Source organism: Danio aesculapii, chromosome 3 (assembly GCF_903798145.1).
Source record: "Danio aesculapii chromosome 3, fDanAes4.1, whole genome shotgun sequence".
Lineage (NCBI taxonomy): Eukaryota > Metazoa > Chordata > Actinopteri > Cypriniformes > Danionidae > Danio > Danio aesculapii.
Genome location: NC_079437.1, coordinates 32,207,678 through 32,233,176, shown reverse-complemented (window position 1 = coordinate 32,233,176; position 25,499 = coordinate 32,207,678). Strand labels below are relative to the sequence as shown.

Below are 25,499 nucleotides of genomic sequence, written 5' to 3'. Positions count from 1 at the left end.
TATTTCTGTCTTTATTAACAACTCTAAATGCATTATTGTCCCTTATATGCTAATGCAATAGGTGCAGCTAATACATATGCAAGCTCATCTACTGACAACAACTATAAAGAGGATGATGATGATGAGGATTATTATGAGAATGTGGAATTAAAGGTTAAACACTTAGATCATGATAACTTTGAGGAGGATTACATGAAGGTGGACGTGGACAGCTCTGAAGAAGACTATATCAATGTGGACATTACAGAAAATAAATGTGTGGCAGACAAATCTAATGAAAACATTTATGAAAGCTACTGTGATTAATACTGAGTGAGGCCAGATCATTACAAATGATGCTGCTTTAAGCAAATAAGATATAACAGAGGCTTAACGAAGGAAGAATTTTAGTTGGTCACTCTATTTTTATTAGCAATGATTTATTCAAGATTCAGAATGGGGATTATGGCATATGATTTTATGTAATATGAGTCAAATGTTGGAATATTAAAAAATGCAACAGAACAACACTGTAATGTAATGTAATGCTTTCATTTATCATGATTCATGTTGTTTAATTTGTTTGTTAATGTGATGAGACATTAACTAATTTCAGCATGAATCACTGAATTTGATTTGTAACCTGGCTTTTCCTAAAGCTCTTGTGCAGATGTGCAGATAATTTAAATGCATTAGTTGATGTGGCAGAGGAATATTAGACTCCAGAATGGAGCTGTATTACACTATGAATTCCTAAAGGATGACTAAGGTAATATTGGTACGGCTTACTTGTGCCAAACTAATGTTATAAATTTGTTAATTTATAATATAATATAATATAATATAATATAATATAATATAATATAATATAATATAATATAATATAACATAATATAATATAATATAATATAATATAATATAATATAATATAATATAATATAACATAATATAACATAATATAATATAATATAATATAATATAGTGTAATATAATATAATATAGTATAATGTAATATAATATAATGTATTATAATATAATATAATATAATATAATATAATATAATATAATATAATATAATATAATATAATATAATATAAAATAATATAATATAATATAATATATTATAATATAATATAATATAGTGTAATATAATATAATATAGTATAATGTAATATAATATAATGTATTATAATATAATATAATATAATATAATATAATATAATATAATATAGTGTAATATAATATAATATAGTATAATGTAATATAATATAATGTAATATAATGTAATATAATATAATATAATATAATATAATATAATATAATATAGTGTAATATAATATAATATAGTATAATGTAATATAATATAATGTATTATAATATAATATAATATAATATAATATAATATAATATAATATAAAATAATATAATATAATATAATATAATATATTATAATATAATATAATATAGTATAATGTAATATAATATAATGTAATATAATATAATATAATATAATATAATCGGCTGGATCAGTTAGCGTTTCTGTGTGGAGTTTGCATGTTTTCATGTTTTCCCCGCGTTGGAGTGGGTTTCCTCTGGGTGCTCCGGTTTCCCCCACAAGTCCAAAGACATGCACTATAGGGGAATTGGGTAGGCTAAATTATCCGTAGTGTATGAGTGTGAATCAGTGTGTATGGATGGATGTTTCCCGGAGATGGGTTGCAGCTGAAAGGGCATCGGCTGCATAAAACATATGCTGGATAAGTTGGCGGTTCATTCCATTGTGGCGACCCCAGATTGATAAAGGGACTAAGCCGAAAAGAAAATGAATGAATGAATGAATGAATAATATGTAGTTGTTAAAATAGTATTATATTTATTATGTAAATACAATTAACCTGATTAATTGTATTTGATTTAGGTCTAGGAATATCTCGGTGTAAAATATATAATTGCCAAAACTGTATATACATTTAATGGACTTTCAACTTCATCAGCAACAAAATCATTTTGTTTAAAATTTTTTTTATTAATATTCATGACACAAAACTACATTAGAGTGTGCTTAAAAAGCAACATTTTGTCATACTTGTGTGCTTGTGAAGGATTAGTTTGCTCCAAAAGGAAAATTCTGTTATTTATGTCCAAACCAGTAAGACTTTTGTTCAAGATATTTATCAAGTTTGAGAGGTTGAAAATATGTTTTACCGAGAAAAATTATATATATATATATATATATATATATATATATATATATATATATATATATATATATATATATATATATACAGTTGAAGTCAGAATTATTAGCCCCCTTTAAAAAAAATTGTTATATATATTTTATATATTTTATATTTTATATATATTATATACAGTTGAAGTCAGAATTATTAGCCCCCTTTAAAATTTTTATTTTTATTTTTTAAATATTTCCAAAATGATGTTTAACAGAGCAATGCGTTTTCACAGTATGTCTGATAGTGTTTTTTCTTATGGTGAAAGTCTTATTTGTTTTATTTTAGCTTTTTAAAACCCTTTTAAGGTCAAAATTATTAGCCCCTTTAAGCTATTTTTTTTTTCAATAGTCTACAGAACAAACCATCATTATCCAATAACTTGCCTAATTACCCTAACCTGCCTAGTTAACCTAATTAACCTAGTTAAGCCTTTAAATGTCACTTTAAGCTGTATAGAAGTGTCTTGAAAAATCTATTAAAATGTTATTTACTGTCATCATGACAAAGATGAAATAAATCAGTTATTAGAGATGAGTTATTAAAACTATTATGTTTAGAAATGTGCTGAAAAAATCTGCTCTCCGTGAACAGAAATTGGAGAAAAAATAAACAGGCGGGCTGATAATTCAGGGGGGGCGATAATTCTGACTTCATCTGTATATTTAAACCATTTGAATGTTTGAAAGAGCAGGGTTACAGTGTGTAAATCATTTTTGTTAAAAATGTTTTTACTGTTTACAAGGAAGTATCATTAGTCATGCAAAACATGTATTGAGTTGCCTGCAGGCTAAAGTGAGGACTTTCCCATTTATTGCTGCAGTAACCAAAGCGATTAATCAGATCACTGTGAAACTATAATTTATGGATTTGGTTTATATATAGAAGTTTATACCAATGCTGCATGGTACTTGTACTGTAATCACAATCTGTCATTAACTGCACTAAAATGGTCTTGTTTGTCTGCAAGACATGTAATAATAGTAATACATAGTACTTTATTTTTACTTTCGTTTTTAACTCGTTAATGATTAAACAGTAGCCTAGTTAGTTTTACTTTACCAGGATGTAGCAATGAAAAAAATAGGTGTGAATCACCTGAAGACAAAAGTAAGGTAATTCCCCATTTGTCCGTAGATTACTCTGTGCTGCAACCAAAGTATGTAAAGATGTTTATTCTTCAATTTTCAACATTTAGGCTTGTTCGTGCATTCGAGCAACGATTCATCTCTATTCAAGGCAGACCTGTTTTTACAGCCAACCGGTCTCCACTGTTTTCTCTCCTTAGAAAATAAATGCATTTGTCACAACCACCGACTGTGGTCACACAATCTCATCTTAACCCAGAGAAACGTCTGTAAAAAAAAAAATAAGATGAACATTATTTTAAAAAATAGCTTATACTGTTTTGCATTGTGCTGTGTGTGTTGAAAGAGAAAGAAGGGTGGGAACGTGACACAACATGATTGGCACAACTTTACTGAGCTATGATTGGTTAACGCTTTAGTGAATAGTTTGCGTGCAGTAAGTACTCTGTGTGACTGCATTGTTTATTAGTTTGTCATTAAATGCTCCTAAATTCTACATACTGCACCATAACAAATTTACAGGGATGGCAACTAACACCAAGAGCCAGGAATCAGGTAAGGGCTTTATCTGGTTGTATAAAAATAATTGTAAATGTTTTTTAAAATGTTTGAATAAAATAATTGTAAAAAAAATTTTGAAGAAATTCTTCAAATTCATGCTCGTCTGCAGGTTTCATTTCATTACTTCGGCACCTTTTGTTGTAAGGAGGGCAAACAGCTGAATTTAGTTTATAACTTCTTTTATTTATTTATTGATTGATCATCAAAGTGAGTAAAGGGAGGAATCTGCATGTGTACAGTGTAGATAGGAAAAGCTTAATGTTTACTCTGGTTGAAAAAAAATACCTGTTTATTTTTCTATGTATAATATAAACCCTCAGAATTTAATGGTCAAACTGATAATTTTTTGTTGTCCCTGTGGTTTGCCTTATGTTGGTGGCATGTACCAAAAACACACTAGAAATAATTAAAATATACTTTTTTAACGATTGGTGATTGATGGTTGTGATGTTTTTTAAAATATTTGTAGTAGAAACTATCAAAACCTCTTTTTTTCTTTATCAGCGTTATAAAGGCATTAAAAACCAACTTGGCCAGGTGTACAATGATCAATAGGCTTGACCTATATGTTCTCTGAATTTAGATTTTCTCTATATCTCTTTGACCACAGTTAGTCCAAAAATCTTTGTCTTGGAGGATTAAATATTTATGTATGTGAAGGTTTATTTAGTATGCTATTTTTATTTTATTTCCTTCGTCTATGCGCTATTTATATAAGCAGATCTTTCAAAATGGTCATAAGACAACAATGGGTGTTTTCCAACATTTTCAGGACAACTTTGATGAAAGATTTAGATCCACTTCAAATGTTGACTACTGTGTGTTTAAATGTTTATTACATATGTCATGTGTAGCTGTGGTTTTGTTTCTTTCTATGAGCTCACTTGCAAAGTGTACAAATTTTGAGTGATTTGCAATTTGCAATTTTCTGTATTGATTTAGATTTTTTTTTTCTCATTCAAAGAAAATACAACAGAATCCGATGGCTGTAATCAAAGGTAACTCCTTAAAGAAGATGCACTGTATTAGTTAGAAATTATAGAGTTATAAGATTGAGTTACTCATTTATCACATTGTACAATACAGTTACATTAGCCAATTTATTTACTAATATTAAGTAATAATAAGATAGACTTGTACATTTATTATATAGTTCTAACACAATATTAAAATCCAAAGTTGTGCTAGTTAATGTTAGTTAATCACTAAGAGTTAACATGGACTAACAACGAATTTCATTAATGTCAACAAAGATTATAGGAAATGCTGTAATAATTGTATTGTAGTATTGTTCATTGTTTGTTCATGTTATGAATATATTATCTGAATGAACCTTATTGTAAAATGATATTGTTATATATTTATGTTTCAAATTATTTATCATTGTCTTTAGTATGGATCCTAATCTGGAGTATACTATGAAGCACGCGAGGCGAGGAATGGCTCTCATCTTTAACCAGAAAAATTTTGACTGCGAACTGAAAGTCCGCAAAGGCACAGATGCAGACAGAGACAACCTTGTTAGCAGGTATTTAATGCAAGATATGCCAATTAAAGCAAGTAATTATTATTTTTTTCCTGTACTGGATTAAAGTAACTGAACTGTAATTAACATTCTGATTCTGTATGTTTTTTTTTTTTTTTTTTTTTTTTTAAGATTTAAAGAGCTGGATTTTGAAGTGAAGGCTTATAATGATTATAGTCAGGATGACGTTTTGTTTGAAATTAAAAAACGTACAACATCTATATTTTTTATTTCTGACATGTTTTAAGAAATAAGAGTTAAACTTGAGTATTGTTAAATACAGCGATTCATCAACAGTATCTTTGTCACTCTGTTAACTGTCATGGCTGAAAGGCATTGTTCATTTATCCACATTTTAAGTTTTGTTTTGTTTTCTGCTGAACTGCATATATCCATTGTTTTCCGTTGCAAAGGGTTATTGTCAACAATTCATTCAGGTCTAACTTTCTCATTACTTTTCATTTTTGTGATGCAGAATTAGTTAAGTTTAACATTTTTTTAATTAATACAATAAATGCACAGAGTGATCATCCTCTTCATGATCCACTTCCTCCAATAAAAGTTGGAAAACCTGGTTTATCATCTCAGGAACAGAGAAATAGGACAGCATAAAACAGTATGCTTGTTCCACCTTACCTTTGGGCATTAGACTGTTTAATACAAATAATGTGGATGCTCAGGGACTTTCAGCAAACAGTATTTGTGCTTTATAGCTTTTTAGTATTTATAGCTTTTTACCCATTTTGATTTTTGATCTTGCATGCAGGTTGTGTATGAATGGCTTGATGTAGACGTATCGCTTTGTGCGTGATTATTGGTGCAACTTTTGTTTGACTTGGTATGGTTTTTGTGGAATATATTTAGAAGGGTTGTTTTTACTGATTTTAGTGTTGCTTTTTTATTTCATTTCTTTTTTTGATATTTTGTACTGACATCTGGATGGAATTTTTGCAATAGTTCATTATTCATATTGATATGCAGTAAGTAAATAAGCCATCTTTATAGACAGTGATGAAAATATTTTTTTTATTATTGTATTGAGCACAATTTTCTTTTGGTTTCAGCTGCTGCTGCTAACCATAAAGACGCAGACTGTTTTGTCTGCATCTTTTTAAGTCATGGGGGAAATGGCCATGTTTATGCCAAAGATGGGCAGATCGATATACCTGAAATCACTGATTTGTTCAAGGGGGATAAATGTCGTAGTCTTGTGGGTAAACCCAAGATCTTCATCTGGCAGGTAATTGTGCAAAATGTCCTTTATGATGTACTGCATCACAAATAAATGTGTGATTTTAGATCTCATTTAAATGCGTGGTTTCTTTGAAAAACAAGGCTTGCCGTGGTGACAAAAAGGATGATCCTGTGACTCCAATGAGTGTGGAGGACTGTGATGATGAAATGGATGTAGATGCAGGAGTGCTTCCCACCCTTCCAGCTGGAGCAGATTTCATTATGTGCTACTCAACAGCTGAAGGTCAGTGTTTTTATCTTTGCTTTGTTGTACGGAAATTTTCTAGTTATTTTTCATCCAAGTTGTTTAAAAGTTGTTGCTTTAAACAACTTGAATGCAATGTACCTCCATTACTTTACTATAATGTCAGACTTTTAAAAATTAATTTCATTGTTTTGTTTTCTTTCAAAGGATTTAGCTCTTTCCGTAATTCCAGTAATGGCTCATGGTACATTCAGGATCTGTGTAAAATCTTGGGGCGTTATCATTCAGAACTGGAGTTCACCAACATACTGACGCTTGTTAACATGGAAGTTTCATCCCACTCTGTACTGAAAAGCGAAGATCTTTCTTTTACTGGCAAAAAGCAGATGCCTTGCTTTGCATCCATGCTCACCAAGAGGCTGTTTTTCAGGCCCAAGAAGTAATTTTAGTGTTTTACTCTATGACAATTTCAAATTCACGGATTATATCATTTTCTTTTGGTGGGTTTGATTTTGCCAAGTAAGAAATTATCCTGGAACATCATTTCTGTATGAAAATCTAATCCATACCTAATCCCTATACCCTTAAACCTAACTTTAAATAATTCCCCAAATCTGAGAGGATTAATATTGGATAACAATGATGTAGATGAACATAACCATAACTGTAAACTAAGCTTGACATAAACTGTAAATTTATCCCTTAAGTCTGATTGGCCGATTGTAATGTTGTTACAGGAGCAAATCTGAGTTTGTTTCATTTTTCTCTTATTACTGATTGGACCTGTCCTTTGATTTTGTGTTTTATCCAACGCATCACAATGACACTTGTTGTCTGAAGACTGAAAGTATTTTGATATGACTTCAGACACTATCTGACAAAGAACAAAATCACTGTTTAAGTAAGCAAATACTAAACAAAACAATCTGATTGAATGGATCTACAATGTAGTGTTTAATGCAATACTGGCATGTTTTAAATGTGGCTGTTTTTAATCCCTTCTGATGCAGTGTATCACTTTATTTAGTTAAAAAATGAGGAAATATGAATCTCATGGTCATATTTTGGGATGCCAAAATTAATCAAGCTCAAATTGAAAAAAATAAATGATGTGTGATTGCATGTCTCTTGATCTGTTGTTATATCTTGATGTTCTTTTTTTCCAGTTTTGTCACACTTTGCACTTGTTTTGTAAAGCCTAAAAATAAAGTGCTAGATCCTTTTCCTGAGTAATGTCACTTTTCTGACCTGTTGGAATGTGCATTAGTGTTAAATAGGGTGCACTGCAACATGATATACAATGATTTTCATTATCTCAGTAATATTTTCTGTATCTGACCTGCATGTGAATTACATTTATTATGAATGTGCTTGCATATATATATATATATATATATATATATATATATATATATATATATATATATATATATATATATATATATATATATATATATATATATATATATATATATATATATATATATATATATATATATATATATATATATATATGCATAAATACACACACACACACACACACACACACACACACACACACATATATATATATATATATATATGCATTCCTGCATTTAGATTCCATCAATTTCAGATTCGCAGGGAAGTTTTTGCTTTCATTTTATTATTTTTGTTTCTATTACAAACCATTTTTAGATTGTTTATAACAGGTGATAGCTAGATAATCACAACTTTTAACACACTGAAAAAAATTATTCAAAGACGATTCCTTGGATTTACTAAATTTTTTAAGTTAGGTGGTTGTAAACAATTTTTTACAAACAAAAATTTAAACAAACAAATTAAGTTGAACATTACTAAATTTAATTTGTTTGTTTAAATTCAACACAAATAAATTGTTTGCAACAATTTTGCAGACAACATTTTTTTTCAGTGCACAGATCACAATGAGTGACATAATAATTTTTTTACTTCTATTTTATTACCCCAACAAATGTCTCTGTGCATGCATATCTAGTATGTAAATTAAGAGTGTGATTCTCTTGATTTTGACTTTTAAAAATAAAGAATGTATTTATTCCTGGTTTGACCAAACCTAAAAATAAACAGGGCTTTCTAATGCATGTTTTGTGACAACATTCAGTACATCTAAAACAATGCAAAAACTCACCTTTTTATGCATCTTATGACTTCATGTCCTATTTTTGATTTGTTTAGATCTCTGTTAGATCTCGGTCAGTGTTGTGTTCATATTTCAGTCAAACTGCAGAGTTTGTTTGGAAGTGGTCTCAATCTGCTTGTTTAGTGCACAAGACAGCATTCACACAAAGTGATTGCACTGGAGGGGTTTTAATTAACCCAAACTTGACAAGCGTGCACTGAACAGTCTTGATCAAAGTACACTTTTGAATTTGTAGTGCACTGATAACAAATACAGAAAGCAAAGGTCAGACTTATAAGGATATTTATTACAGACAGATGTGTACATAGATGCAGAGACGATATGAATACTCCATTCAGGCATCAAACGCAGAGTGAGGTGCATCTGTCTCCACTGATTATGCTTTACAATCCATACATACAGTTCTGGGAATAAGAATTTTCTATTAGTGTTCATAAGTTTCCCATGATCAAACATTAAATCTCAGTATCCTGGATTCAGCCGTCTGTCAGTCTCTCTGCCTCCTTCCCCTTTCCTGAGGCAGATTATTCAGATAAGGGAAACTACAGTTGTGTTTATGAAGTCAGTGTCTCCTCACGCTCCTTCCGTTCCTCTGGCTCTGAACTGCTGCTCATCACTATCACAGGTACTGATGTGTTCGAGTCTGAACACAAGCTGGACTGCTGCTAATGAAAGTTGAACTCAAACCATGTGTGTGTTTCTCTCTCAGCGTCTCTGCTTCCTGCTGTTATTGGTGCTGCACTTTCAGCTGGACTGATCTTACTGACCGTCCTCATCATCGTCCTGTTTCTTAAGAGAAGACAGAAGAAGAAGAATGATGAAGCTCATTTGAAGTGTTCTTTCAGAAATGGTAACGTTGAATTAATTTTACATTAAAAAAATGTATTTCTGTCTTTATTAACAACTCTAAATGCATTATCATCCCTTATATGCTAATGCAATAGGTGCAGCTAATACATATGCAAGCTCATCTACTGACAACAACTATAAAGAGGATGATGAGGACGAGGATTATTATGAGAATGTGGAATTAAAGGTTAAACACTTAGATCATGATGACTTTGAGGAGGATTACATGAAGGTGGACGTGGACAGCTCTGAAGAAGACTATATCAATGTGGACATTACAGAAAATAAATGTGTGGCAAACAAATCTAATGAAAACATTTATGAAAGCTACTGTGATTAATACTGAGTGAGGCCAGATCATTACAAATTATGCTGCTTCAAGCAAATAAAATATAACAGAAGCTTAACGAAGGAAGAATTTTAGTTGGTCACTCTATTTTTTTTAGCAATGATTTATTCAAGATTCAGAATGGGGATTATGGCATATGATTTTATGTAATATGAGTCAAATGTTGGAATATTAAAAAATGCAACAGAACAACAACGTAATGTAATGTAATGTAATGCTTTCATTTATCATGATTCATGTTGTTTAATTTGTTTGTTAATGTGATAAGACATTAACTAATTTGTAACCTGGCTTTTCCTAAAGCTCTTTAAAAAATAAAGCATCTGTGCAGATCATTTTAATGCATTAGTTGTTATAATATAATATAATATAATATAATATAATATAATATAATATAATATAATATAATATAATATAATATAATATAATATAATATAATATAATATAATATAGGGTCGGTTAGCATTTTTGTGTGGAGTTTGCATGTTCTCCCTGTGTTTGCGTGGCTTTCCTCCAGGTGCTCCGGTTTTCCCAACAGTCTAAAGCAGAGATGCCCAAAGTAAAAGTTGGCCCATTGTAACTTTTGATTTGGCCCACCATCCCATCTGAGAGGAGAGTGAGAATGATGGAGAAGGTTAGGGTGAATGCCTTTAACACAGAGATTGTTATTTCTAATTTGATGTAACCTTTTTTGTTTGTTTTATTGATTTTTATTTATTTATTTAGAGCAAACGAAAATGAAATGTTTTAATGAAATGTAAATTAATCAGATTTTTAAAAAATGTAAATACTGTCACTCGACAGATAGAGAACTATGCAGAAGACATCGGACAGCGGACATCAAGGCAAAAACTAGTGTTATTCTGTTTTAAATAAGATTGTTTTGTTTTTACTGTAATGAGTTCATTATAAAATGTAAAAAAGAAATACTGTAATTATTATAAAGCAATGTTTTCTAGTCTTTTTTAAACATTAAGAAGTAGCTTATGAAATTACTCATGGTAACTATATTTACTTTCGGCCCACTAGCCTCAATCAAGTTTGGTTTTTGGCCCTTCATAAGAAAAAATTTGTGAACACATGCGTTATAAGTGAATTAAAAAGCTAAGGCAAGGAAGCTTAAGCTAAATTAATTGGGCTTAAAGTATGTGTGTGAATGTGAGAGTGTATAGGTGTTTCCCAGTGCTGGTTTGCAGCTGTAAGGGCATCCGCTGTGTAAAAACATATGCTGGATAAAGTGGTGGTTCATTCCACTGTAGCGACCCCTGATAAAATAAAGGGACTAATGAATGAATGAATATAATATAATACAATTTAACAATAATATAATATAATAGTGAATGCAGGTATAAGCTATAATGCCTGTTCGTCTTAAGTGTCTGTTACTAAGAAAGAAAGAAAGAAAGAAAGAAAGAAAGTATTCAATGCGGAAGTAACCAACCGAGTTCAACCAAAGGTTTGCTGAGTTGTGATTGGGTAACGTTGTAGTGTCCTGTGATTGGTTAAAGATTTAGTGAACCACGATAGGTTTACTGTTGCACTTGGTGACTAGTCAGGTCTGTGATTGTTGAAGTTGGTTTGTCGCTAAATTTCTTTTTAATTTCGCTTACATTCACAAAAATAACGATGGCAAGTCACGCTAAGAGCGACGGATCCGGTAAGGAGTTTGTTTAGTTTCTCTGTATGGAGACAAATAACTTGAATGTTTGTAGCTACACTGTGAATACTGTTCATGTGAGACCGCGAGTTTCATTTCCTTATTTCAGCACCTGATAAAGGTAGAAGGTATTTGTTCACAAATATCTCCTTTTCGCGTTTAAACACATAAAATGTGAACTACAGTGTTTGACAAAATGAGTTCATACTTACTGTAACTTGAGTCCAAGCGCTTACAAAGAGTGTCTTTTTTGTTTTAGCTACTGTGGAGAAGGACAGCGCTTCAGCAGGACAGACAGGTAAAACTGAATCCACTTTATTGTCGTGTTTGTTTCAAGTATCAGAATGAGGGGGAAAGAGTTTGTATGGAGTGTAAACATAGCTTTATTAGTCTATGTCTACTCTGCTTTGCTAGACAGCCTGTTTGCAAAGCCATTGAAATCTAGCTTGACCAGGTGCTCAATAAACAATACTGGCTTGACCTCAGTATATGTTCAGTGAACTTTAGATTTTCAGCACAGCCTTTAGAGCATAGTCGTCAGAAATCTTAGCCTGGTTTGCATTTTTGTGATATGAATGCATCCTCTGAATATTTGCATACTCTATACACCAGATCCCAGAAACACTCATTAGAAATAAAGTTACAAAAGCTGTCACTTTAGAGGTAGAGGTACCCTTTCAAAAAGGTGTACATTTGTACCTAAAGGGTCTATATATTTATACCTCAGTACAATAGTATTTTTTGAAAATTAAAGTACTAATAATATGTACCTCTAACATAAAACTTGAATATGTAAAAAACTAATATGTAACTTTTAGGTGCAAACATGTACCTTCTGGAAGGGTCAAAGCTTTGTACCTTTTAATATCTAGAGTGTGTGCAAGCAAAATGTTTGATGTTTTTTTTTTCAGTTGAAGAGAACCTGACAGAGACTGATGGCTTTAATCAAAGGTATCACACCAAAGATTGTAATCATATTAGTAATAGGAAATAAACTGTACTTATGTATAAATATATTGTTTGACAGTATATTTAGTATGGATCCTAATCTGGAGTATGATATGAACCACAAGAGACGGGGAATGGCTCTCATATTTAATCATGAAAATTTCTTTTGGAAACTGGGATTGGGCTACCGTTCTGGAACAAATGCAGACAAGGAGAACCTTATTAGAAGGTATTTAACCAAGCAAACAAAAAGTCATATAAGTTGTGCATGCTAATACTGTACTGTTTTCTGGTCTTGGATTAAAGTTATTTTTGTTGATTCTCTCCAAAACTGTTGGTAGATTTCGAGAGCTGAATTTCGAAGTGAAGGCTTTTGATGATTACAAACGGGATGAAGTTTTGTCCAAAATCACAGCGGGTATGTGTTGCTTCTGTCTTTCATATATTCTCTTTTAGGCATTTTTTTTATAAATTGCGAGCCTGCTGACCTTAAAACAACATTTGCTTTTCTGTTGGTTATCATAAATAATACATGTATGCATGTATGTTTTACATATTTAGTGACTAATTGTTGTTAATGTTATTTGTTAAATTTATAAAGCCATTAATTATCTATATAGATTTTTTTCTACTAATTCTACTAAAAAGTAGTTGCCAAAATAGTATTATATTTATTATGTAAATCCAATTAACCTGTTTAATTGTATTTGATTTAGGTCTAGAAATATGTGTAAAATAACCAATTGCCAAAACTGTATATACATTTAATGGACTTTCAACTTAATCAGAATTAAAATCAATTCGTTTAATAAACGAATAAATAAATAAATACATACATTACATACATAAATATACACTTGTCATACTTGTGTGCTTGTGAAGGATTAGTTTGCTCCTAAATGAAAATTCTGTTATTTGCTTCCAAAGCAGTAAGACTTTTGTTCAATATATTTAAGTTTGAGAGGTTGAAAGTATCTTTGACCCAGAGAAATTACTTTCATTTGAGGGACAAAATTATCTAAAAAATCTTCCATTTGTGTTTGTATGATTAAAACTAAGGGTTGGTAAATGATAACAGAATTTAATTTTTTTTTGGGGGGGGGCAATTGATTCTTAGGGTTATATAAGCTGATGGAGAGGTTAAAACTAACTTGATATTCGTGTCTCTGGTTTCAGCCGCTGCTGCTGACCATGTAGATGCAGACTGCTTTGTTTGCGTCTTTTTAAGTCATGGGGAAAATGGCCATGTTTATGCCAATGATGGGCAGATCGATATACCTGAAATCACCGATTTGTTCAAGGGGGATAAATGTCGTAGTCTTGTGGGAAAACCCAAGATCTTCATCTGGCAGGTAATTGTGCCTTTCATCCATAAAATATACTGTCTGATTGATTTACAGTAATTCAATGTTAATGCAAGTGTTTTTAAACACGAGGCTTGTCGCGGTGACAAACATGATGATCCTGTGACTCCAATGGACGTGGTGGACAGTCAGTTGACAAATGACATGGTGGTGGATGCAGGAGTGCTTTACACTCTTCCAGCAGGAGCAGATTATATTATGTGCTACTCTGTTGCTGAAGGTCTGTGTGTTTGAAGAATTCTGGTAAATGATTTGCTGTTCACATCTTTGAAAGAGACATTGATATTGTTTGTCTGTTTTCTTTAAAGGATATTACTCTCACCGTGAGACTGTGAATGGCTCATGGTACATTCAGGATTTGTGTGAAATCTTGAGGCGTTATGGTTCAGAACTGGAGTTCGCTGAGATCCTGATGCTTGTTAACAGGAAAGTTTCCTTACGCAGTGTGTTGATGTGCAAGGATCGCTCAGCTGTTGGCAAAAAACAGGTGCCTTGCTTCGCATCTATGCTCACTAAGAAGCTGTTTTTCAGGCCCAAAAAGTAATATTAGTGTTTAGGCCTATTACTGGTACAAAATCAGGGATTATGCAAATTTCTTAGATTTATTTAGTTATCTTAGTAAATATTTATATATACATAAATACAATTATAAAGAGAGAGAAGATTAAGAGACTAATCCTAGTTTCTCTGGATTGACAATTTATAGTGTTTTTTTTTTCAGTAAAACGTATATTTTTTTTTTTAAATTTTGAGCACTACTGAAGACATTTCTTCCAAAACTTAAATAAAAATGTTGTCATTTATAGTGTTTTGTATTGCATAAAATAACAAAGATCCCATATCTTCTGACATGCTTAAATTCATCCGCACACAACACATTATCAAGGTTTTAATTTAAGAAATCAATATTTCATGTTCTAAACCTGTTTTTCAGAAACCTGTTTGTATTTTAAAGGGAACCTGTTTTACCCCTTTTTCAAGATTTAAGATAAGTCGTTGGTGTCGTCAGAATGTGTCTGTAAAGTTTCAGCTCAAAATACTCATCAGATTATTTATTATACCTTTCTGAATGTTGGAATTTTGTGGTCAGAGGACACCAGGGGTGGACTAGCCATTTCCCGGTGGCCTGATGGTTAATCTGGCCTGCCACCATGACTCTGGCCTGACGCACAAGTCATGGGTAGAATGACAACACCCCCCACCCGCTTTTCACTTATTGATCGCACCACCCCACCCCCTTTTCACTTACCGAGCCCTCCGGTCTTCAATTTCTAGATCGCATCAGATGTGGCATGAATGACATTAACTTTGTCCTGGTTAAATTCTTTCCCAGTCCGCCCCTGGAGGACACTAGCTGTTTTTCTTGCTTGTGCTTTTAAATGAAAATGAGCTGGTTCCCACACCCGCCAACCATTCCCACATGCATGTCAGAGCCATAGATCTCTCTCTCATGTCAGATAAACAGCACAGTGACCGATACGAAGGAACCAGATCTCCGGTTTATGAGGATTACACATAGACAGACAGACATTTAACTTTGCACTGTTTTTGCACGACAAATGTGACCGCATACACATAATATCCACTGCTGTATGACCATCCGTTATGTTAATGTACGAAATAAACCTGATTCAAGTCCACAAACTGGGATTGAAGCATCGTCTTTCATAATTGTACTGACACTATGCGGCTGTAGTTTTCAAATACAGGTGTTTTACTGTCTTGGTTTTATTACAAACATGCACTGTTTAAAAAAACGTTTTAAACTTGTAAAACTCGTTGAGGTGCAGCTGATCACCATCATCAGAGTTGAAATGGATCTTTTTAACCTAGTTACTTTGCAATTTCTGTCTTTTTCATATGATTATATGTGTTACTACATGTTAACATGTAAATACGTGGCTGTCAATAAATTTGGTGGGTGGAGACAACTGCACTCTTGCGTCACATTGCGGTGGGCCTCAAAATTGCAGGGGTTCGCATCCTATTTTAATGTCAGGAAATAAACAAAAAAACTCTTGTTTCTATCACTTCAATATGACTGTAGACACTGTACCTATACATAGTTCTGTCTAAATAGCTTCCAAAAGTTGATTTTGCATCGTAGGTGCCCTTTAAATTGAAGAAATTTTATCATTTATAATAAAGAACAATCATTAAAATTGTACTTAACCATATTTAATAAATTAAGTTAATCCAAAGAAACGGTTGTCAAGTGGTCTCTTAATCTTTTCCTATAGATAGATAGATAGATAGATAGATAGATAGATAGATACAAACGATTTGAAGGTTTGAAAGGGCAGGGTAACATTCTGCAAATTTTTGATTCAGTTTTTTTTGCCGTTTACTGTACAAGGAATATCGTTAGCCGTGTAAAACATGTTTTGAGTTGCCTGCAGGCTAAGGTAAGGACATTCCCACATATTTTTGCAAAGAGATAAATCAGATCACTGTGAAACTATAACTTGTTGATTTGGTTTATATATATATATATATATATATATATATATATATATATATATATATTAGATAGATATATATATATATATATATATATAGATAGATAGATAGATAGATAGATAGATAGATAGATAGATAGATAGATAGATAGATAGATAGATAGATAGATAGTTTATACCAATGCTGCGTGGTACATATAATTACAATCTGTCATTAACCGCACTAAAAATGGTCTTGTTTATCTGTGAGACATGTATTAATAGTAGTACATGTTTTAGACTGTTGATGGCGTGTTTTAGTCAGAAATAGGTGAAATACAAATGTCCGGTGATTTAGTACTTTAAAACTTAAATCTTTAAAATCATTCTAAAACACAAACCTTCTTGTCCACTGACTGCGAATGTAGACAATTACTTTTTACAATGGGCGTATGGAATTAAATAAGGGCTTATGTTTTTGTTTGCATTGTGACTTTTACATAAATGTTAAATAGAAGTGATATGGCCACAAAGATACACTACACATTTCTGATCAAAGATTTTGCTCACTTTATAATAGAACATTTATTTTGGTGTTGAGATAAATTATGTAACCCTTCGTTTGCTAAACCTAAAATGAAATCCTGATACATTTTATGTCAAATTGTTTTGTTTTTCATCTCCTTGTATATGATTTTTATATAGGTTGGCAATAATAACACGACCATTTTAATGTTGGTGCAACTGTAATATATATCATGTCTTTGAAAATGAAATGACATGACATATTCATTTTGCTAGTGGCTTTGTTCAGACCTGTTTCACTATGATAGCATTTTATCTGTGTATGAGACCTTTCCTATACACTAGAATGAACAGACTTGTCTGAATATTTGAAGTAACATTCCTGCATTTTTTTTTCTTTCTAGTTTCAAGTATAGACCTAACTAAACTTTGCTAGATTGTTTTGATAGGGGCTTGGAATGGATTCCCAAATAAATATCACACATCACAAAGTTTTAACTGAAAATAAATGTTTGGGAACTACTTTGGTGTTGTGTTTTCTGTATTAAGAATGCTTGCCAAACGAACAAGCTGTTATGTTGAATGCATTAATGACACTACACTATAGATTTATTTACTATTGTTTTATTGCAGTCATTTAGATTGATTAAAATGCAAAGATTAATTGTGGATTAAAAATTCATTTAGGCATTTTAGCTTTACATAAACATTTGTCTGTTGTTCAACAAATCTGAGTAATTGTATTGGCCAATGGATAGAAACAAAAGATTTACACACTTCAAAAAGAAAATCTCCCAAAATAGACCATTACATTATTATTGTTGTTGTTGTTGTTGTTGTTGCTTTATTGGTGGTGGTGGTGTTGTTGTTGTTATTATTATGCTACAGCTGCTTTGACGATTACAATTTGTGCAGTTCTGAAAAGGTGAGGGTGACATTGCAAATAGTACTTTAGTTTTACTTTCATTTTTAACTCGTCAATGGTTAAACAGCAGCCTAATTAGTTTTGCTTTACCAGGATGTAGCAATGAAAAAATAGGTGTGAGTCACCTGATGACAAAAGCAGGCCAATTCCCTGTTTGTCCGTAGATTACTCTGTGCTGCAATCACAAGAATTTTATTCTTCAATTCTCAACGTTTAGGCTTGTCTGTGCTACGATTCATCTTCATTAAATGCTGCCAACCTGTTTCCACTTCTTTTTTTCTTTTAGAAAACAAATGCGTTTGTCACAACCACAGACTGTGGTCACACAATCTCATCTTAACCCAGAGAAATGTCTGTAAAACTAGTTTATACTGTTTGCATTGTGCTGTATGTGTTGAAAGAGAAAGAAGGGTAGGAACGTGACAGACAACGTGATTGGCATAACTTTACTGAACTATGATTGGTTAACGCTTTAGTGGCTCGTTTGCGTTTAGGTGACTGCGTTGTTTGTTAGTTTGTCATTAAAGACTGCACCACAACAAATCAACCGCGATGGCAACTAACACCAGAAGCCGTGAATCAGGTAAGGGCTTCATCTGGGTGAATAAAATAATTGTGTAAAATGTTTCTTGTTCATGCTCGTCTGCAGGTTTCATTTCATTATTTCGACACATTTGGATAAAAGTTAATAATTTAAATCAATTTATACTTGATCTTATAAAAGTGTACTAGCTGTGGAAAAGGATAGTGCTTCAGGAGGATAAACAGGGCTGAATTTAGTTTATAATAACTTATTCTTTATTCTTTTTTATCATCAAAGTGAGCAAAGGGAAGAGTCTGTGTACATATAGGAAAAGCTTGAGGTTTACTCTGGTTTATTTTTCTATGTATAATATAAACCCCTCAGAATTTAATGGTCAAAATGGGATTTTTTTTTATTGTCCTTCTGTTGGTGGCATCTCCCATAAACACACTAGAAACTATTAGTGTAATTGTTTTAACGATTGATGGTTGGAATGTTTTTAATAATATTTGCAGTAGAAACTATCAAAACCTCATCTTTTCTTTATCAGCGTTATGAAGCCATTAAACTCCAACTTGTGCAGGTGTTCATTGATCAATAGACTTGACCTTAAAATATGTTCTCTTCACAATATTTATGATTGTGAAAGTTTATATAGATTGCATTCTGTTCATTTGTCTGTGCTATTTATATGCAGATCTGTATGCCATTTGCATACCTTCCTGCGTCTTTTGTATATATATTTGCCCATGTACAGTAGTCAGCATTTGAAGTGGATCAAAAAACCTTTCAAAGTGGTCATAAGACAACAATGGGTGTTTTCCAACAGTTTCAGGACAACTTAGATGAAAGAATTTGATCCACTTTAAATATTGACTACTGTATGTTCATATGTTTATTACATGTCGTGTGTCGTACTGTGGTTTTGTTTCTTTCTCTAAGTTCTCTTGCAATTTTTGAGTGATTTGCATTTTTTTGTTGTTGATTTGGACTTTTTTTTTTTTTCTTGTCAAAGCAAATACAACAGAAACTGATGGCTGGATTCAAAGGTAACTCCTTAAAGAGGATACAATGTATTTGTGTAGAAATTATAGAGTCATAAGATTGAGTTACTCATTTATCACATTGTACAATAGTTACATTAGCCAATTTATTTACTAATATTAGGTAATAATAATATAGACTTGTACATAATTTATTAAATAGTAGTAGTTTAGTTTCAAGAGTTTCTAACACCAATATTAAAATCCAAAGTTGTGCTAGTTAATGTTAGTTAATCACTATGAGTTGACATGGACTAACAATTTCAAAAACTAATGTCAACAAAGATTATTAAATGCTGTAGTAATTGTATTGTAGTATTGTTCATTGTTCATGTTATGAATATATTACCTAATTGAACCTTATTGTAAAATGATATTGTTATATATTTATGTTTCAAATTTTTTGTAATTTTACATTATTATTATGTAATAATAATATTAATATTCTTATTTATTATTGTATTTTAGTATGAATTTTAATCTAGAGTATGAAATGAACCACGCGAGGCGAGGAATGGCTCTCATCTTTAACCAGAAAAGTTTTGACTGGAAGCTCAAAATGAAAACCCGCAATGGCACAGATGCAGACAGAGACAGGCTTGTTAGCAGGTATTTGATGCAAGATATGCCGATTAAAGCAAGTAATTATTTTTTTTCCTGTACTGGATTGAAGTAAGTGAACTGTAATTAACATTCTGATTTTGTATGTTGTCAGATTTGAAGAGCTGGGTTTCGAAGTGAAGGCTTATAATGATTATAATCGGGATAAAGTTTTGTCGGAAATAAATAAAGGTACAACATCTATATTTTTTATTTCTGACATGTTTTAGAAAATGAGAATAAACATGAGTATTGTTAAATACAGAGTCTTCACAGTCTTTTCATGTCACTCTGTTAACTGTCATGGCTGAAAGGCATTGTTCATTTTCCCCACATCTAAAGTTTTGTTTTATTTTTTGCTGAAGTGCATATGCTTGCACTTCAAGAGGAAGGGAAAATGTGGTTTGGAGAGATGTTACAAGTATGACCGCAGCCTTGATAGGATTTTCAAGCAAGGGTGACTGAGGCTGGTGTGAGAGCATCAAGAACCACCACATACAGACGTCTGCATGACATGGGCTATAGCTGTAGAATTCCATGCGTCAAGCCACTTATGAACTAAAAACAACATTAGAAGTGTCTAGAGGCTAAAGAGAAAAAGCACTGGTCTGTTGCCCAGTGGTCCCAAGTCTTCTTTTTAAATGAAAGCACATTTTGTATTTCATTTGGAAATCAAGATCCCAAAGTCTGGAGGAAGAGTGGGGAGAGACAAAAGTCAAGCTGCTTAATGTCCGGTGTTAGTTTTCACAGTCAGTGAAGTTTCCATGTCATAAGACTTTTATCAAGTCCTCAGTCAACCCAGATGTTTTCCAGGATGTTTTAGAGCACTTAATGCTTCCTGCTCCCGACCAGGTTTTTAGTGAGGATGATTTTATTTTCCAGCAAAACTTGGCACCTGCGCACAGTGCCAAAGCTACCAGTACCTGGTTTAAGGACCATGGTATCCCTATTCTTAATTGGCCAGGAAACTGACTGAAAACACCCCCTGTTAAACCCCATTGAAAATCTATGGGCTATAATTGTCAAGAGAAAGATGAGGGAACAGTGACCCCGAAATGCAGAAGAGCTGAGAGCCAATATCAAAGCAAATTGGCCTACCATAACAACTCAACTGTGTCAAGGCTGATCGCCTCCATGTTATGCCGCCTTGATGCTGTAATTAGTGCAAAAGAAGGCCCAACAAAGTACTGAGGACATAATACGGACCATTAACACACTTTTCAGTAGGCCAACATGGGTTTAAGATCTTTTTTTTTATTGGTCACATGAAATATTCTAATTTTGTGAAATACTGGATTTGGGATTTTTTCATCTTTAATGCATAATCATTAAAATTGAAACAAATGAAGGCTTGGAATATTTCACTTTGTATAGTGAACTAATATAGCACACAAGTTTCACTTTTTGAAAGAAATGATTGAAATAAAAAAAATTTCCCTCAATATTTTTGGCACATACCTGTATATGCAAAGGGTTATTGCCAATTATTCTTTCAGGTATAACTTTCTCATTACTTTTCATTTTATATATATATATATATATATATATATATATATATATATAAAATCAGTCAGAATTATTAGCCCCCCTGTTTATTTTTTCCCCAATTTCTTTTTAACGGAGAGCAGACTTTTCTAACAAATTTGTAATCATAATAGTTTTAATAACTCATTTCTAATAACTGATTTATTTTATCTTTGCCATGATGACAGTAAATAATATTTGACTAGATATTTTCAAGACACTTCTATACAGCTTAAAGTGACATTTAAAGGCTTAACTAGGTTAATTAGGTTAACTAGGCACGTTAGGATAATTAGGCAAGTTATTGTATAATGATGGTTTGTTCTGTAGACTATCGGAAAAAAAATTGCTTAAAGGGGCTAATAACTTTGTCCTTAAAATGGCTCTTAAAAAATTAAAACTGCTTTTATTCTGGCCAAAATAAATAGAAGAAATAAGGCTTTCTCTAGAAGATAAAATATTATCAGACATACTGTGAAAATTTCCTTGCTCTGTTAAACATCATTTGGAAAATAATAAAAAAAAAAAAAAGAAATAACAATTCAAAGGGGGGCTAATAATTCTGATTTCAACTGTATATTTAACCAATGCAAGAAATGGCACAGAGTGATCATCCTCTTCATGACAAACGACACTACAAAACAATATGCTTGTTCCACCTTACCTTTGGGCATTAGACTGTTTAATGCAAATAATGTGGATGCTCAGGGGCTTTCAGCAAACAGTATTTGTGCTTTATAGCTTTTTAGTATTTATAGCTTTTTAACCATTTTGATTTTTGATCTTGGGATGCAGGTTGTGTATGAATGGCTTGATGTAGACGTATCACTTTGTGCGTGATTATTGGTGCAACTTTTGTTTGACTTGGTATGTTTTTTGTGGAATATATCTAGAAAGGTTGTTTACTTTTTATTTCTTTTATTTAGCTTTTTTTTTTGTATTTTGTACTGACATCTGGATGTAATTTCTGCAATAATTGATTAGTCACATTGATATGCAGTATATAAATAAACCATTTTCATAGACAGTGATCTATATATATATATATGTATTTTTTTTTATTATTGTACTGAAACATGGTTCTCTAAATGAGTTTTGGTTCTGTTTAATCCACAATATTATTTTGGTTTCAGCCGCTGCTGCTGATCATTTAGATGCAGACTGCTTCGTCTGCATCTTTTTAAGTCATGGGGAAGATGGCCATGTTTATGCTGAAGATGAGAAGATCGATATACCTGAAATCACTGATTTGTTCAAGGGGGATAAATGTCGTAGTCTTGTGGGTAAACCTAAGATCTTCATCTGGCAGGTAATTGTGCCCTTCACAAAATGGTGTGTGAATTTAGATCTCATTTAAATGCGTGGTTTCTTTGAAAAACAAGGCTTGCCGTGGTGACAAAAAGGATGATCCTGTGACTCCAATGAGTGTGGAGGACAGTGATGATGAAATGGATGTAGATGCAGGAGTGCTTCACACCCTTCCAGCAGGAGCAGATTTCATTATGTGCTACTCAACAGCTGAAGGTCAGTGTTTTTATCTTTGCTTTGTTTTGCTGAGATTTTCTAATTGTTTTTTTTAAACCTTGGATGCAGTGTACCTCTATTTACTGTAATGTCAGACTTTTAAAAATTAATTTTATTGTTGTTTTTTTGTTTTGTTTGTTAAAGGATTTTGCTCTTTCCGCGAGCCCTCAAATGGCTCATGGTACATTCAGGATCTGTGTGAAATCTTGGGGCTTCATCATTCAGAGCTGCAGTTCACTGACATCCTGACGCTTGTTAACATGAAAGTTTCATTGCGCACTGTACCAAACTGCGGGAATAGCATTAGTGGCAAAAAGCAGATGCCTTGCTTTGCATCCATGCTCACAAAGAGGCTGTTTTTCAGACGCAACCCCCAGACGTAATATTAGTGTTTTACTCCATGGCAGTTTCAAATTCAGCCATTATATCATTTTCCTTTGGTGGGTTTGATTTTGCCAAGAAATTATCCTGGAACATCATTTCTGTTTGAAAATGTAATCCATATCTAATCTTTCCCCTAAACCTAACTTTAAATAAGTCCTCAAATCCGAGAGGATTAATATTGGATGACAATGATGTAGATGCACATACTTAACATAAACTGTAAATTTATCCCTTAAATCTGATTGGCTGATTGTAATGTTGTTCCAGGAGCAAGAGTTTGTTTTATTTTTATCTTATTACTGATTGGACCTGTCCTTTTGATTTTGTGTTCTATCAGATGGCACTTGTTTTCTGGAGACTAAAAGTATTTTGACATGACTTCAGACACTATCTGACAAAGAACAAAATCACTGTTTGGATTTAAATAAGAAAATACTAAACAAAACAAAATCTGATTGAATGGGTCTAGATTGTGGTGATTAACGCAATAATGGGATGTTTAATATTTGGCTGTTTTAACCTGTTCTGATGCAGTGTATCACTTTATTTATTATAAAAATGTGTTGTGTTCAAATTGTGGAAAACAAATGCTTCTACATAAAATAGATATTTCTGATGCATTAAGTATTTTGGTCACTGTGTAATTGCATGTCTTTTGACCTGTTGTTCTGTATTATTTGGTTTTTTTTTTCTCCAGTTTTGTCATACATTGCACTTGCTTTGTAAAGCCTAAAATTGAAGTATGTGATCTTTTTCCTATCTTGTGTGACTATTCTGACCTGTTGGAATGTGCATTTCCAACAGGTTCTACATCTGACCTCTGCTAGGATATACAAGCTATACATTCCTGCATTTCTCTTGATTGACTTTTAAAAAAGTATGTATTTATTCCTGATTTGTTGTCTTTAAGACCGCACCTAAAAATAAACAGGGCTTTCGTAATACATGTTTTGTGACAACATACAGAACATCCAAAAGAATGCAAAAACTGGCCCTTTTCTGGTCCTATTTTAGGTTTGTTTAGATGTCATTGGTGCAGTTTCACTAAAATATAAACACAACACTGACCAGAGTTTGTTTGGAAGTGGTCTCAATTGGCTTGTTTAGTGTACATAATAGTTCAGTTCACATAGCAGTGTTTTCATAAACAAAGTGCTTCCGTTAGAGTGGATTTAATTAACCCATACTTGACAAGTGTGCACACATAATGTAATGCAGAGATGCCCAAACTAGGGGCCGCGGGCCAAAGTTGACCCATGATAACCTGTGATATAGCCCACCATCTCACCTGAGACGAGAGTGAGAATGATGGGCAGGGGTCTTTTACAGAGATCGTCATTTTTAATGTAACCTTTTTTGTTTGTTTGCTTTTATTGCTGAGCTACAAAAAAGCGAAATGAAATGAACTGAATCAGATTTTTAAAAATATAAATACTGGCACTCATTGGATACAGGACACTGCAGAGGACATTGGCAAGCAAATCAAGGCAAAAGCAAGTGCCGCTTGACTACTGTAATAAGTTCATTATACAATTAAAAAGATATACTACACTAGTTCATATAAAACAATGATTTCAAGTTATTGTTTAATATTAAATAAATAAGGAAAGGCGGCGCAGTGGGTAACACGATCGCCTAACAGCAAAAAGTTCACTGGTTCGAGCCTTGGTGTTTCCTCCGGGTGCTCCGGTTTCCCCCACAAGTCCAAAGACATGCGGTACAGGTCAATTGGGTATGCTAAATTGTAGGTAGTGTATGTGAGTATGGATGTTTCCCAGTGATGGGTTGCAGCTGGAAGGGAATCTACTGCGTTAAACATGCTGGATTGAAGCTGGCGGTTCCTTCCGCTGTGGCGACCCC

General features: G+C 32.5%; 4 protein-coding genes and 1 long non-coding RNA gene across 8 annotated transcripts in view; all 5 read left to right on the top strand.

The window, feature by feature from the left end:
• LOC130220444 (deleted in malignant brain tumors 1 protein) overlaps nt 1–511 on the top strand; it is a 45,538-nt gene extending 45,027 nt beyond the window's left edge. The window contains exon 30 of the mRNA XM_056452730.1: nt 62–511. Coding sequence (XP_056308705.1) covers nt 62–306 — 245 coding nt within the window. The 3' untranslated portion in view covers nt 307–511. The remainder of the gene's footprint in view (nt 1–61) is intronic.
• A 2,769-nt stretch (nt 512–3,280) lies between these two features.
• On the top strand, nt 3,281–8,012 carry LOC130219146 (caspase-6-like). 4 transcript variants are annotated; one of them, XM_056451457.1, is made up of 7 exons: nt 3,281–3,853; nt 4,824–4,857; nt 5,253–5,387; nt 5,517–5,593; nt 6,449–6,624; nt 6,720–6,861; nt 7,030–8,009. In XM_056451457.1, the coding sequence occupies exons 1-7, from the start codon at nt 3,823–3,825 to the stop codon at nt 7,263–7,265; spliced, it is 831 nt and encodes a 276-aa protein (XP_056307432.1). In that variant the 5' UTR covers nt 3,281–3,822; the 3' UTR covers nt 7,266–8,009. The 4 variants fall into 4 exon arrangements, with proteins under 4 accessions (XP_056307432.1, XP_056307414.1, XP_056307423.1 ...); XM_056451448.1 differs by having other exon boundaries at nt 3,282–3,325; nt 3,821–3,853; nt 6,720–8,012; XM_056451439.1 differs by having other exon boundaries at nt 6,720–8,012.
• A 1,322-nt stretch (nt 8,013–9,334) lies between these two features.
• Nucleotides 9,335–10,334, top strand: LOC130219140 (uncharacterized). The gene is made up of 3 exons (XR_008836035.1): nt 9,335–9,611; nt 9,696–9,836; nt 9,931–10,334. It is a non-coding gene; the product is annotated as an uncharacterized LOC130219140 (long non-coding RNA).
• Nucleotides 10,335–11,709: 1,375 nt separating this feature from the next.
• LOC130221319 (caspase-6-like) lies at nt 11,710–16,089 on the top strand. The gene is made up of 8 exons (XM_056453739.1): nt 11,710–11,841; nt 12,101–12,139; nt 12,753–12,792; nt 12,869–13,018; nt 13,131–13,207; nt 13,966–14,141; nt 14,226–14,373; nt 14,462–16,089. Exons 1-8 carry the CDS (start codon nt 11,811–11,813, stop codon nt 14,695–14,697), a joined length of 897 nt encoding a protein of 298 aa, XP_056309714.1. The 5' UTR covers nt 11,710–11,810; the 3' UTR covers nt 14,698–16,089.
• Nucleotides 16,090–18,287: 2,198 nt separating this feature from the next.
• Nucleotides 18,288–25,006, top strand: LOC130219132 (caspase-6-like). The gene is made up of 7 exons (XM_056451419.1): nt 18,288–18,624; nt 19,580–19,613; nt 20,076–20,216; nt 20,323–20,399; nt 22,865–23,040; nt 23,114–23,255; nt 23,400–25,006. Exons 1-7 carry the CDS (start codon nt 18,594–18,596, stop codon nt 23,636–23,638), a joined length of 840 nt encoding a protein of 279 aa, XP_056307394.1. The 5' UTR covers nt 18,288–18,593; the 3' UTR covers nt 23,639–25,006.
• The last annotated feature ends 493 nt before the right edge of the window (nt 25,007–25,499 follow it).